Below are 15,668 nucleotides of genomic sequence, written 5' to 3' on the forward strand. Positions count from 1 at the left end.
TCAGTCACATCGCTTCTAAATATAGTGACATTATGTGACTTTATTAAATCCCGATCCTTTATGGTCCTTGTATTTAACAATGCCACCTTGAAATGGCTAAAAGCTGGCATTGTGAAACAATACCCTGATTATTAAATATCATATTCTCCCACAAGAATAAAAAATGTATTCATAGTTGGATTGTATGATGGTATTGCACATGTGGTAAATTAATGCCGTGGCATTATCCTGGGTGCAATACTATGTTCCTTGCTGATGTTTTGGAGTACTGGTCCATTCCTGACTGGGTTTTGCTGCATTGTCGCATTTTTAGTCTATCTAAGTGCTACAACTTTCCATTTCATGGCCTATGCCACATTCTGCCTCCTTCTGTAGTGCTGGTTCCTCTGTTGATCTGCTCCATTCCCTATGAATTTGTAAATCTGCTCATGCTGGCTCATGGTATTGACCTGATTCTGAGTTTAAAAATTGTCCCCTCGCAGACCCATTGACTCAATTTTTTAAATTCATTCATGGCATAAGAACATTGCTGGCTAGGCCAGCATTCATTGCTGATCTCAGAGGCAGTTGAGGGTCAGCAACAGTGTGTATGGGTATGTGACATGGTGGCCTAGTGGTTAGCACTGCTGCCTCACAGCACCAGGGACCTCGAGTGACTGTGCAAACTCCACACATACATTCTCCCCATATCTGTGTGGGTTTCCTCTGTGGACTCTGGTTTCCTCCCACAGTCCAAAGATGTGCAGGTGAATTGACCGTGCAAGATTGCCCATAGTATTCTGGGATGTGTGGGTTAGGTACATTTGTCATGGGAAATGGAAAAGTAATGGGGTAGGGGAATCGGTCTAGGTGGGATACTCTTTGGATGGTCAGTGTGGACTTGTTGGACCAAAGTGCCTGTTTCCACAGTGTAAGGATTCTATTAATTTATATGAACATGTAGGTCAGATGAGGTAAGATGGCAGTTTCCTTCCCTAAAGGACATTAGTGAACTAGATGGGTTTTTCTGGCAATCGACAGATTGGTCATCATTGGACTCTAAATTCTAGAATTTTATTGAATTCAGACTCCACCATCTGCATGGCAAGATTTGAATCCGGGTCCTCAGAGCATTATTTTGTTCTCTGGATTAACAGTCCAGCAATAATACCACTATCCCCTTCCCCTTAAATGATTTTGGGTGGATCTGATTTACTCTTTGAACATCTATATCTTTAAAGAGATTGTTGAAACAATTGATTGTAATTTTATAGTTGTAAATTGAATAATCATAAAGGCTAGCCAGCCAATTTACTGAATATTTTTACAATATTTACAAAAGCATACAAACTTCACATCTATTTATTTTCTTTAGCTGCAAAATTTTGTTGTTTTAAATTTACTTAAAATAGTATGATTGAAACTAGTTATTCCAATCTTCTGCTTTGAATACCAGAATGGAGTTGAGAGATATATCAGCCTTGATCAAATGGTGGAATGGAATTAATAGGCCAAATGTCCTAATTCTCATATGAATATTCATAGAATTCCCACAGTATGGAAATAGGCCATTTGTTCCAACAATTCCACACCGACCCTCCGTAGAGTAACCCATCCAGACCCATTCTCCTATCCTATTACTCTACATTTACCCCTGATTAACACACCTAACTTACACATCCCTAAACACTATTGGCAATTTAGCATGGCCAATTCACCTAACTTGCACATCTTTGGATTATAGGAGGAAACCTGGACGAAACCCACGCCGACACAGAAAATATGCAAACTCCACACAGACGGTCGCCTGAGGCTGGACTTGAACCCAGGTTCATGAGCCACCATGCTGCCCTCTATTCTGCTCCTATGTCTTATGCTGTGTAAAATCCTTATATAGATTACACTGAGGAATCAAACATGAATAACCTGTAGAGTGTGAAGGAACTTCAGACTGCAGCACTTCAAAAACTGAATTGTGATCTCCTTGGATTGTGTCCCAGATTGCCGACACAATATTTGTTTGAAAAAGAAAAGACAGTTCTGAGCAAAAATATTCCAGGACTACTCGAAGCATGTTAAAAACCAACTGCAGCCTTTGGTCTCAGTATGCCGACTTGTTTTTTGATTTACACTGTGCTAAAGTGTGCTGTGAAGGGGTACAGCTGAGAACTTCCGCTGGACTTGCTGAATGTACAGGTTTAACAAAGGAAATATAGCTCTCTGCTGCAAACAAGGTAAGTCAGCAAAATCACCATTGAGCTGAAAAATGTTGCTGGAAAAGCGCAGCAGGTCAGGCAGCATCAAAGAAGCAGCAGAATCGACATTTCGGGCATAAGCCTTTCTCCTGCTCCTTTGTTGGCTGACCTGCTGCGCTTTTCCAGCAACACATTTTTCAGTTCTGATCTCCAGCATCTGCAATCCACACTTTCTCGTAAAATCACCATTGAGGCAAACAAGACAAACTCCTTCCAGGTAACTGCAGAAACAGAATATGCAAGGAACTATTTCACTGCCAAAGTCCGCACGATCAGAATCACCCATCCTAATGATCATATTTCACAATCTATTCTTCTTGTACAAGTCATGAACTTTTTTTTATTTTACATATTTGATCTCACATAATTTGACAGCTAAAAGAGGGCTAGGTCAGTTTTAGGGTGATGTTGAAGTGCCGTTTACAACGCTGCTCGTTGAAATGTATAAAATTCTGATGGTGAATTAAGATACTGAGAGGATGTGTTCTCCATGGAGTGTAGAACAAGGTAATGCACTTCAAAAGTAATAGTAGGAGATAGTTTTTGTTTTCTTTGAGGGTTGCTAAGTTGTAAAATTCTCTTCCCAGAAAGCAGTTTTTGGGAACAATCTATAACCTTTATATTGTGTGTTTATTAGGGCAAAGGCACGGTCTTATTTTTGGGATTTGTGCCAGGGATTCTGAATATCTTTCTGTTTGCATGCATTTTTAAAGAGATTTTACAGCCCTTGTGATGGAGCAATAGAATCCTGACAATGTGGAAACAGGCCATTTATCCCCAACAAGTCCACACCGACTCTCCAAACAGTAACCCACCCAGATTCATTCCCCTCTCCTATTATTCTACATTTATCTCTGGCTAATGCACCTCACCTACACATCCCTGAACACTGGCAATTTAGCATGGCCAATTCACCATGCCCATCTTTGAATATGCATTAGAAATTTGGCACATTAAAAAAAATGGATTTAGGAAAATTTTACTATTTCCTGGTGACAGTACTCCAGGTGCACAGATAGACTGAAGATTATAGCAGTCAGTGGGTGTACCGGAGAATGCCTGCTGGAACCTGAGTTAGGGAGCTTGGGAGTTTGCTGTGAGGTTAAAGAAATTGTGAGCATATTTGTAGTTTGTTTTATTTAATGAATTTTCAAACATTCACCATAACTCAGCCTGAGCAAGAAACCTTGTGTGGAGATTAGTGTACCCCATAAGCTATGTTCCAGAAGTCACTGCTGTGCATGGATCTCAGAGATTAGTACTATGGCAAGAAAAATTAGAAGAAACATATGTGAAGATAGGATGTTTGTTGGAATTTTGGTATTTGCAAGGACATTTCTGGAATAAAAGGAATAGTATGAATTTTATTCCTTTTCTAAAGTCTATAAATAAATCTTTCCAATCTTTTTGCCGAGTTTAATATATTTAAATTTTTATTGCTCAATAAATATTTGAAGATTCTTAAGAATGTGTTGAGTTTCTTCAATTTTTTGCTTCAGACAATTTCGTTCTTCCCAGAATTAGTCTGATTAACCTCTTTTATCCTCCCTCTGTGACAATTATATTCTTCCTTAGATAGAGACCAAAACTGTAAAGGTACTTGAGGTATGCTCTCACCGAAGCTCTATTACAACAATCTCATCCCCTAGCAGTGAAGGCCAACATACCATTTGACTTTGTGATTTACTCTAATACTTGCACGCTGGCTTTTAGTATGTCATGAGCAAGGTCTCTTTGGACATTGATGCTTCCCAATCCGTCATCATTTATCTTTTCTCCCCCACCAAAGTTGAAAACATCCCAACTGCTCTCCTTATATTCCCTCTGCCCTTTTTTGTCCATTCATTTAACCTGTTTTCAAGTGAAGCCTCCTTGCAACCTCCTCACACCTTATATGCCCACCTAGTTTTGGGTCATTGGAATATTTGGAAATGTTACATTTGGTCTCAGTTACATTCAAATTATTCATAAGAATTTGAACATTTGTAGCCAGATTTTTGCAGTAACCTCACTAGTAACAGCCTGCTCATCTGAGCATGACCCATTTATTCCTACAATCTGTTTTCTGTCTGTTAATGAATTCTCAATCCATTGTAGTGTATTATCGTCAGTACCCCACACTCTCAAACCTCGCTAACCACACACTGTAATTTTGCTTTTGAACCTTTTGTGTGAGACCTTATCAAAGTCTTCAAAAGATCCAAAAACATCACTTCCACTGTTCTACTTTATCTATGCTTTTATATTAAATAACAAAAAAATTTATAAAACATCATTTCCCTTTCATAAATCCATATTGATTCTGTCCAATTTTTTTCCCTCTGTTCTTAATGATAAAATAACATTTGCAACAGCACATCTGCATTTTCTAATTTATTTTAATATCATTGGGTTGAAAACAAGTCCAAGATACTGTAGAACCTTCTTGAACTGAGTACAGGAACAACTGAATTCTTATTTATTCAACTTCATTCTCTCCTTACCTGCTTAATGTAGTTAAACAAAAAGATGCACAGCCTCTATAGCATGGGTAACCATTGGATAATACCAGTATCCTGTTAATCAGTAAAATAGTTTCCTTCCACCTCCAATGTTATCTCTTCCACATCTAATTCTCACTAACATGAATGCCATTGATACCTGATGAGATTTTACTCAATTTCCACCCCACTATCCTCCTGAGTTCCATTCTACACAAGCTCCACCTAAGAAAGTTCCAGTCCAACACTAAGTTCCCATTCTGCCGATTTGTTTCTTGCTCAAACTGGCTGCTAATATCCTAAAATAATAAATTTAAAATCCTCATCCATATTTAAAAATCCATTTTGTCCTTTTTCTATTTGTTGCAAATTCCTGTAGCCAACAATGCAAGTTCTTCTGTCTCTGGCCCCCATATCTCTCCAACCCCCTTTCTAAGTAAATGAAGTTTCCGCATTCATTTCCTGCGATATGAACTTTGTCCTTTAAATTTGATCATACTTCACTCTACATTTTGAAATCTCTGTCCTTAAGTAATGTTTCTTTGTCTATTCAGTACTTTAGTATAATTTTCATGTTCAATCTGTTTTCAATGATTTGAAGCAACATGAGATGACCTATTATGTTAATTGTATTAGCAACTGGAATTGATTAATGTAAAATAATGCAAAGAGAAAAGTCATATCAACCTGGGCATGCGTTTGTTGCAGAAGGTCAGAGGACAGATCCTGAGATAGAACTACACCAACAATTTGGCCATCAGTGCTTTTTGTAAACTTGAGATGTGACCTCACCGGAAAAGGTTTGCATTTGTTGCCTGTCCCTAATTATCCTTGAGAAAGTATTTACAATCAGCCTTTTTGAATTGCTGCAGAGTTCTAGTGTTAATCCACACTGTGTTGCTGGGAAAGGAGCTCCAGGATTTTGATCTTGCGACCATGAAGGAACAGCAATGTAGTTACAAGCCTGCTGATGTGTGTTTTGGAGGGAAGCTTATAGATGGTGCTGTTGCCTTATATCTCCTGTTCTTTTCCTTCTAGGTGGTTGAGGTTGCAGATTCGGAAGATGCTTTCCAAAGAGCCTTGAATTTAGCAGAACTGCTGAAGGACTGCAGCAGTTCAAGGAGGAAGCTTATCACTTCCTTCTCCAAGGCAATTATGAGGGGAGTTAAATGCTTGTATAGTCTGTGGCACCTACATCCCGCAACCAAGTATAAAAGGAAGTTGCTGCTGTGTATCTTTATAGTACACACTGTTGCTACTGTGCACTGGAATGAACACATGAATGTTTGTGTTTGTGTTTGTGAATAAGGTACTGATCAAATGAGCTGCATTGTCCTGGATGGTGTTGAGTGCCTTAAGTGTTGTTGGAGCGGCACTCATTCAGGCAAGTAGATTGTATTCCATGACACTGCTGACTTGGTGCCTTGTAAAGGTAGACAGACTTTGAGAAGACAGAAGATGGTAGAACCTAAAACACTGTCAGGGGGGTCTCTTGCAGTGGTGTCCTGAGAATGAAAGTATTAGCCTCCAACAACACAAACCTCTTCCTTTATGTTTGTGTTATGACACAGAAGTGAGCTTTTTCTGTTAATTACATCAAACATACAGAAAAGCTCACCTTGCCTCATCATCTGTTGTGACAGAGAACTACCAAATTCCACTATTTAAAGAAAATAACGTCAATTTATTTTCCAGCACTTAAAATGAATTTTAAACAAAAACTATTCACAAATCTAAGTCTCCTTTCTCTTAACTGCTTACTATCTGGTTTCAATTCCAAAACAATATACTGTTCCAATAAGGCACTTATTATAATTACATCAACTTAATTTCAAAACCACACAGTATCTGTCTTTTTCTGTCTCTTCACTCTTCCGGCTGTTGATCTCCCTGGATCGTCATCTGCCTTTTTACTGTGAGTTTCAAGTGGAAAGGTAACTTTGATAGAGTGTTTTCTAATTTCTTGGAGAGCAAGATGTTATATTGGCAGTTAGTTCTCTGGCTCTACAGCAGTTGCTCTCTGACCAATTTTCAAAATGTCTGCATTCTTATATTCCCCCCAACATCGGATTGCCTCATTGGTTTGATGTTGGCAAAACAATAAATTCAAACTTGATTGGGTTTTAGTATCCTGGGGCATAATTTAAACTGGTTAAATTCAAATTTCAATACCAAAACTCAGGTATCTATTTCACAGCCACATGTTACATATTTTTAATTTTGTAGTACTCTCTGGGACAGCTACCTAGTGATGTACAAAGGTGCTTGTAATCGCTCAGTTCAGATCAGCGTTCTCTTTCTCTCTCTCACTCATAAAAGAACAGTACATGCCTTCAACTTCATAACAATTGGGTATCAATCCACTCAGTGAAGAGCTTTTTTCTCCCAGTTCCCATTGCCTCCACTTTTGCTCAGCCTCCTTAATGCCGTACTCTGCCACTATTTAAGAAGGGTGGTGAGGAAAAGCCAGGGAACTAGAGAGCGGTGAGCCTGATATCAGTGATGAGCAAGTTGTTGGAAGGAATCCTGAAGGACAGGATCTACGTGTATTTGGAAAGGCAAGGATTGATTAAGGATAGTCAACACGTGCATGGGAAATCATGTCTCACGTACTAGTTTGAGTTCTTTTGGATAAGTAACAAAGGGGATTGATGAGGGCAGAGTGATAGACGTGATCTATATGGACTTCAGTAAGGTGTTTGACAATGTTCCTCATGGGAGACTGATCAGCAAGGACAGATCTCATGGAATACAGGGAGAACTAGGCATTTGGATAAAGAACTGACTCGAAGGTAGAAGACAGAGCGTGGTGGTGTAGGGTTCTTTTTCAGACTGGAGGCCTGTGACCAGTGGAGTGCCACAAGGATTGGTGCTGGGTCCTCTACTTTTTGTCATTTACATAAATGATTTGGATGTAAGCGTAAGAGGTTCAGTTAGTAAGTTTTCAAATGACACCAAAATTGGAAGTGTAGTAGACAGCAAAGAGGGTTACCTCAGATTACAACAGGATCTTGATCAGATGGGCCAGTGGGCAGAGAAGTGGCAGATGGGGTTTAATTCAGATAAGTGCGAGGTGCTGCATTTTGGGAAAGCAAATCTTAGTAGGACGTATACACTTAATGGTAAGGTCCTAGGGAGTGTTGCTGAACAAAGAGACCTTAGAGTGCAGGTTCATAGCTCCTTGAAAGTGGAGTTGCAGGTAGATAGGATAGTGAAGTTTGGTATGCTTTCCTTCATTGGTCAGAGTATTGAGTACAGGAGTTGGGAGGTCATGTTGTGGTTGTACAGGACATTGGTTAGGCCACTGTTGGAATATTGCATGCAGTTCTGGTCTCCTTCCTATCAGAAAGATGTTGTGAAACCTGAAAGGGTTCAGAAAAGATTTACAAGGATGTAGCTAGGGTTGGAGGATTTGAGTTATAGGGAGAGGCTGAACAGGCTGGGGTTGTTTTCACTGGAGTGTCAAGAGACTTGAGGGCTGACCTTATAGAGGTTTACAAAATTATGAGGGGCATGGATAGGGTAAATAGACACAGTCTTTTCCCTTGGGTGGGGGAGTGCAGAACTAGATGGCATAGGTTGAGTGTAAGATCGGAAAGATATAAAAGAGACCTACGGGGCAACTTTTTCACACAGAGGCTGGCACGTGTATAGAATGAGCTGCCAGAAGAACTGGTGCAGGCTAATACAATTGCAACATTTAAGAGGCATTTGGATGGGTATATGAATGGGAAGGGTTTGGAGGGATATGGGCCGAGTGCTGGCAGGTAGGACTATCTGGTCGGCATGGATGGGTTGGACCAAAGGATCTGTTTCCATGCTGTACATCTCTATAACTCTCTGGAGGATAATTTAGATAAATGCGAAATGCTGCATTTTGGGAAAGCAAATCTTAGCAGGATGTATACACTTAATGGTAAGGTTCTGGGGAGTGTTGCTGAACAAACAAACTTTGGAGTGCAGGTTCATAGTACCTTGAAAGTAAAGTCACATGTAGATAGGATAGTGAAGAAGGTGTTTCCTTTATTAGTCAGAGCATTGAGTGTAGGGGTTAGGAGATCATGTGGCTATTTGTTAGGCTACTTTTGGAACTTTGTGTGCAGTTCTGGTCTCCTTCCTGTCAGAAGGATGTTGTGAAACTTGAAAGTGTTCACAAAAGATTTACAAGGATGTTGAAGAATTTGAGCTATTGGGAGAGGCTGAATAGGCTGGGGCTATTTTCCCTGGAGCATCGGAGACTGAGGGGGACTTTATAGAGGTTGATAAAATCATGAGGAGCATGGGTAGGATAAATAGACAAGGATGTTTCCGTGCGGTGGGAGAGTCCAGAACCAGAGGGCATAGGTTTAGGGTGAGAGGGGCAAGATATAAAAGGGACCTAAGGGGCAACATTTTACGCAGAGGGTGATGCATCTATGGATTGAACTGCCAGAGGAAGTGGTGGAGACTGGTACAATTTAAAAGGCATCTGGATGGGTATATGAATTGGAAGGGTTTAGAGTAATATGGGCCAAGTGCTGGCAAATGGGACTAGATTAGGTTAGGACAACTGGTCGACATGGATGAATTGGACCGAAAGATCTGTTTCCGTGCTGAGCATCTCAATAACTCGAAACGTTGCCCTGTTTTCCTAGGCAGTCACTCACATTTCACTTTGAGTTCAGCTCTTTTGTCATGTCTGCACCAAGGCTGTAATAAGGCCAGTAGCCATGTAGTCCTGACAGAACTCAAACCGAAACCAGTGAGTAAGTTATTGCAGATTAGATGTAATTTGATATCTTTTTCCAAGACTTTAATGATCAAAAGTGGAATAATGGGCAGTGATTGACCAAATTGGAATTGTCCTGGTTTTTGTGGATGAGACATGCCTGGGAAACTTTTCTAATTGTTGGTAGATGCCAGTGTTGGAATCCTCCTCACTATATTTAGAAATACTCAATAACTCCCCATTATATTTGATTGAATATACTATTTATGAAATCTCTGAACAGAAATAAAACTAAAGGCTTCCAGCCTTTTCTGAGCTCAAGCTTTTAATTATAGAGGACTGTAGACAAATGATAGTTGGGGTTGAGGAGGGGTGGGGAATGGAGAAGGTAGAAGCAAAGAGAGTTATTCTTTTCCTGATGCTCCTTCTTCTAATCAGGCACTGAATGGCTTTTAATGGGGAACCCATCCAGAGAGCTTGCAAGCAATATTGGTCACAGTGAATATCAGTAGCAGAGGTTGAGGTCCTAAAGTGGGCATTAATTAGTGGTGGAGTGGGCATGGCACAGATTTGAGGTGCGACCCCTCCTACCGGATTAAATGCCACCCTACCACCATCCTACAATGGATAAAAGACTTATTTGCCTCTCTGACTTTTGTCTTCCAGCTTACAAGAGCTAACTTCTCTCCAATGAGACAGTATACCTGTACTTGGTTCTATTTGCTAATGTGAAGAAGTTATTAAACTGCCTTATTTACTATTCATAGCCATTATAAGTAACGAAAGCACTCAGAGTGGAAATAACAACATTTACCTTTTTCAGATTTTCTATCAATTCAAAAGGCAGGTCTCGGCTCTTTCTATCTTGAATGTGTTAAATGATGCTTGTCTTGTTGTGAGCCATCCCTCACAATTCAAATCTGTAAATTCACTGAAATGCAAGGTACGGTATAAAACCTAACAATAGTGTCTCTCGTATGGTTGTGTATGGTTACGCTAGCTGACTTAAATCTTATATTTCATGAGTTCAAATGCCATCATGATTGATCTAAAATTGCATTAATAAATCTTTTGATCTATTTTTCTCTAATCAGCCTCTTCAGGTATGCTATTACGTAACTCTGACACAGGTGGGACTTGAACCCAGGCTTCTCTGGTCAGAGCAGGGAGATTAGTATGTTAGAATGTAAGAACAAAAGGAAATAGGGTCAGGTTAAACTGCCATTAAGCCTGGCCCACCATTTAACAAGATGATTGCTGATCTGCCTAAGGCCTCAACTCCTCTTTCAAGTCAAGTCATCACAGTCCTCAATTCCCCAATATTTCAAAGCTCTATCCACCTCATCTTTCAATCACTTTGAGCCATCAAGCCTGATCAAGTGTCTAGGGTAGAGAATTCCAGATGTTCAGTCCCCTAGAAGAAGAAATTTCTCAGTTTTAAATGAGGATTCACGTAACCTATAGCTATGTCCCCTAGTTTGAGATTCCCCTGCTATTAAAAACATCTTCTCAACATGTAGCCTGAAAGCCCCTTCAGAATCTTGATCTTTAAATATGATCACCTTTCAGTTCTCTAAACTCTAATGATTAAAGCCTAACTTGTTTAAGACATTCTTGATAAGTCACCCCTTCATCTCAGAAATCATCCTAGTGAATTTCCTTTGAAGTGCCTCCAATGTCATTCCATCTTTTCTTAAATACAGACACTAAAATTGTACACATTATTCCACGTGTGAACTTACCCATATACTGTACAATTGTAACAAGACTTCCCTATTTTTAAATTTCCACTTGCCTTAATTACTTGTTGCAGCTGCATGCTAATGTTCTATGTTTCACGCGCAGCACCCCAATCCTTCTGTGCTGCATTTCTTTAAAGAGTCTCTCCTAATTTAAGTAGTGATCTGTCTTGATTTTGCCTGTTCACTCAACTTGTCCATGAGCCTTTTTTACTTCTTTGTCATCATTTAACATACTTTACCATCAATTTTTGTATCATCAGTAAATATAGATATATTACACTCTGACTCCTATGTCAGTGGCTTTTCATCTTCTATTCGTCTGTTAACTTTTAGAAGCTATTTATTATCTTTCTTTTATTTCTACTGGTGATGAATACCCATCATTACTTAACATTAATTCATGTAACAAAATGTATTCAGCTCGTGAATTGTCTCTGATTGTGCAGCAGTTCCTCAGTACTGCACTGGAGTTCCAACCATGAGCTCTGTACTCAAATCCTGAATTCGAACTGAAACCTTTTACTGAGCTATTGTCATCCTTAGTTCTTCTATGCTTGTTTAATCAATTTTTATGAAATCAGACATATTTGGAGGCCTGATCCTGATGGGCTTATTTTATAATGGAACCGGGTCAAGCTTTTACTTTAAATGCTTGATGACAAATTATGAGATACCATCTGTATTTTCCACATGACTTATCATTATTATGGCTGAGGTGAAAATAGAATCTTAGTCTGGGTCGGGATAATTAAATGTCAAATATATTTTGTTTCTGCTTCTAAGCAGAGCTTGCAATACGTTTATTGCTATCTTAATTTAGCGTGGAATAGCATGTGCTTCAAGATTAAAGGCACAAATATGAGACAATGCAAGTATTGGAAGGAAGCCATTCTTCCCCTTGGGCCTGTTCCATTATTCAGTTAAATCATAGTGTTTTTTAAACTTTAGTTTGCTTTTACTCTATATTCCTCAATTCATCAAAATCTCAGTTAAGTTAGTTTTAGAGGGATGGAAGTAGTGGGGAAGGAAAGATATTTTCAATACCTTCTTGCGAAAATGACTTGCTTTAATTTATGTTTGCAATCCATTATTCTTAATTTTCCCACTGAAGATTAGAAAATAGTTGATTTGTATCTAATCAATTGAATCATGCAATCAATTTAGGTGGTGATTCGGTAACTGCTTGATTATCTAAACTTGCAAATACAGCAAAATTTATGTAAACTATCATCCATAATTTAATCCTTGAATCCTTAATATTAGTCTGAAGAAGAGACATATTCAACTGGGGGACATCTAACTCTGTTTCTGTTTCTGCAGCTGCTGCCAGTACAGGTGATTTCCAACACTTTCTTTTTATTTCAGATTTTCAGGATTTGCAATATTTTACTTTTATTATCTCAAAATCCTTCTATTGTGCAGTGCCTCATTTCTTAAAACAGGCGCTTCCCATCCCACCTTGCTTGTGAAATGTTGTGCTTTGTGCTAAATAATGTTGGTGAACTGCACATGCATATCACTATATGGGACTATGATATAACAGAGAAATGGCATAGAGAGACAATACTAAGAATACAATGTTATGAGGTGTTCAGTTAAAAATTGGAAAGGATAAAGCTGATTAAATATACTACTAAGGAAGGATGGCGTAGTTGGTTGAGGGACCAAAGATGGAATTTATAAAGTTAGTATTAAAGAACAATGGAGGAGGTGATTTGCTGCTGTTGTACTCTATAATCTGTTAAATCTTGGAGGAGATAGAGATAATCAAAATGAGGCCCTTCAGTTATATCAGTTTAGTCTTGATTAGCGGTTGTTTAAATGCCAAAGAAGGAGAAAAATTCTTAAAATGAGTACAGGAGAAGTTTCTTTAAATGGTTTTCAAACCCACTGAGAGAGAATGTGCTGGATCCAATGCTGGAGAATGTAGTGGGTCCAAGTGGAAAAGTTGGTAATATCAAGTTCAAGTAGTTATGGAAAAGAGCAGTAGTAAAGTCATGTGCATTGATCCTTAACTGGTTTGAATTCAGTGAGTTAAAATAATCTGTTCCAGGTGGATTGGAATTGAGAATTGGGTAGGCAAATAGCAGTTGAATGGTGAGAAGTCTTCAAGGAGTAGATGAAGATTTGCTACAGAGTGGACAGGAAACAGAATGGTATTTAAAACTTAAAATTTCTTGGATTACCTAAATATTTGAGATTAAAAGAAAACAGAAAATGTGGTTTACGTTAATTGTAAAGTTCATAATATAGTGCAGAACCAAACTAAATGTCAACATTTTTGGGACATTTGCTATATTAAGGAGCTAAACATATGCAAGCTGTTTTTCTTTCTTTAAAACTCTAATTACATAGAAATTAAGGTAAAAGCATTTAACTTGACTACAAATTGTATCCAAAATAATATTTTTAATGTATATAATCACAGGTTATTTTGGTTCAAGTCAACCCAGGTGAGACATTTACCATAAGAAGAGAGGATGGGCAGCTTCAGTGCATTACAGGTAGGCTACTACGAATAAATTGTCAATAGATAGTTTCAGATACAAACCGGAATACTACTGATGGATTGTGGTGGCTTTGTTTCATTTTTTTTGTCTCTTTTTCTCTTGCAATGTACCTGTATTTGGTAAACGTATGAACAGTATATGTAAATTACTCAGAGAATGCATTCACAAATGGTACCTGAATATGCAAAAGCTTTTTGGAATACATTATTTCTTTGATTTTTCTTGAAAGTATCTGCTCTTGTAGATGTCTGGATTTGTAGAAGTGTCTGCAAAGTGTATGTTAATTGGTGTGTTTTCTCTGCAATGTGCCAAGCTGGTCTCTTCAGCTCCTTTTTAACACAATGTAGTCCAGTGAAGTTAACTTAATTGAGAGTCTACACCAGAGTCTAATATAAGTGAAGAAGAAATATGGTTTGGCAATCAGTTCTGTACAAGGTTATATCAGAAAAATGGCTGAAAATTAAGCAAACCTTATTGGTCACACACTTGGACAAATAAGAGAATATATGATGAATGGTCGGTCCCTGGGAAGCACTGAGGATCAGAGGGAACTTGATGTGCATATACACCTGACGCTTTGGGTATCGGGACAGATGACTAAAGTCATTAAGAAGATATATGGGATACCTGCCTATATTAGCTGAGACATAGAATTTAAGAGCAAAGAGGTTATGCTGGAATTGTAATAAAATGTTAGTGAGGCCACAGCTAGACTATTATGTCCAATTTTGGAATCCACATTCTAGGTTAGGTGTGACTGCGCTGGAGAAGGTGCAAAGAGATTTATCAGGATTTGCTGAGCTGGAGAGTTTTACTTATGAAAAGAGATTGGACAGACAAGAGTTGTTTTCCTTAGAGCAGAGGAGACTGAAAGAGTGCATGATTGAGGTGTGTCAAACTATGAGGGGCATAGAGAGGAAGAAACATTTTCCCTTGAATAGCAGAAGAGTGATCAATAACCAGGAGGCATAGGCTTAAGGAAAAGGCCAGAAGGTTTACAGAGGATGTGAGGAAAACTTTTCACCCAGAGAGAATCTGGAGCTCACAACAGACAATAGGTGCAGGAGTAGGCCATTCTGCCCTTCGAGCCTGCACCACCATTCAATATGATCATGGCTGATCATCTTTAATCAGTATCCTGTTCCTGCTTTATCTCCATAACCCTTGATTCCACAATCCTTGAGAGCTCTATCCAACTCTTTCTTAAACGAATCCAGAGACTGGGCCTCCACTGACATCTGGGGCAGAGCATTCCACACAGCCACCACTCTCTGGGTGAAGAAGTTTCTCCTCATCTCTGTCCTAAATGGTCTACCCCATATTTTTAAGCTGTGTCCTCTGGTTCGGCACTCACCTATCAGCGGAAACATGTTTCCTGCCTCCAGAGTGTCCAATCCTTTAATAATCTTATATGTCTCAATTAGATCCCCTCTCAGTCTTCTAAACTCAAGGGTATACAAGCCCAGTCGCTCCAGTCTTTCAGTGTAAGGTAATCTCGCCATTCCAGGAATTGACCTCGTGAACCTACGCTGCACTCCCTCAACAGCCAGAATGTCTTTCCTCAAATTTGGAGACCAGAACTGCACACAGTACCCCAGGTGTGGTCTCACCAGGGCCATGTACAGGTGCAGAAGAACCTCTTTGCTTCTATACTCAATCCCTCTTGTTGTCAAGGCCAGCATGCTATTAGCCTTCTTTACTACCTGTTGTACCTGCATGCATACCTTCATTGACTGGTGGACAAGAACACCCTGATCTCTCTGTACTGCCCCTTCAACTAAATTGATTCCATTTAGGTAGTAATCTGCCTTCCTGTTCTTGCCACCAAAGTGGATAACCATACATTTATTCACATTAAACTGCATCTGACCACTCACCTAACTTGTCCAGGTCACCCTGTAATCGCCTAACATCCTCATCACATTTCACCCTGCCACCCAGCTTAGTATCATCGCAAATTTGCTAATGTCATTGCTAATACCATCTTCTATGTC

At 39.1% G+C, this 15,668-nt stretch overlaps 1 protein-coding gene across 4 annotated transcripts in view; it reads left to right on the forward strand.

Annotated features, from left to right (window-relative positions):
* The window catches only part of fndc3a (fibronectin type III domain containing 3A), a 218,447-nt gene that overhangs the window by 54,201 nt on the left and 148,578 nt on the right, over nucleotides 1–15,668 (forward strand). For all 4 annotated transcript variants that reach the window (XM_060833376.1, XM_060833378.1, XM_060833374.1 and 1 more), the window contains one exon: nucleotides 13,593–13,668. In XM_060833376.1, the coding sequence (XP_060689359.1) occupies nucleotides 13,593–13,668 (76 nt within the window). The remainder of the gene's footprint in view (nucleotides 1–13,592; nucleotides 13,669–15,668) is intronic.

Source organism: Hemiscyllium ocellatum, chromosome 12, assembly GCF_020745735.1.
Source record: "Hemiscyllium ocellatum isolate sHemOce1 chromosome 12, sHemOce1.pat.X.cur, whole genome shotgun sequence".
NCBI classification, from domain to species: Eukaryota; Metazoa; Chordata; class Chondrichthyes; order Orectolobiformes; family Hemiscylliidae; genus Hemiscyllium; species Hemiscyllium ocellatum.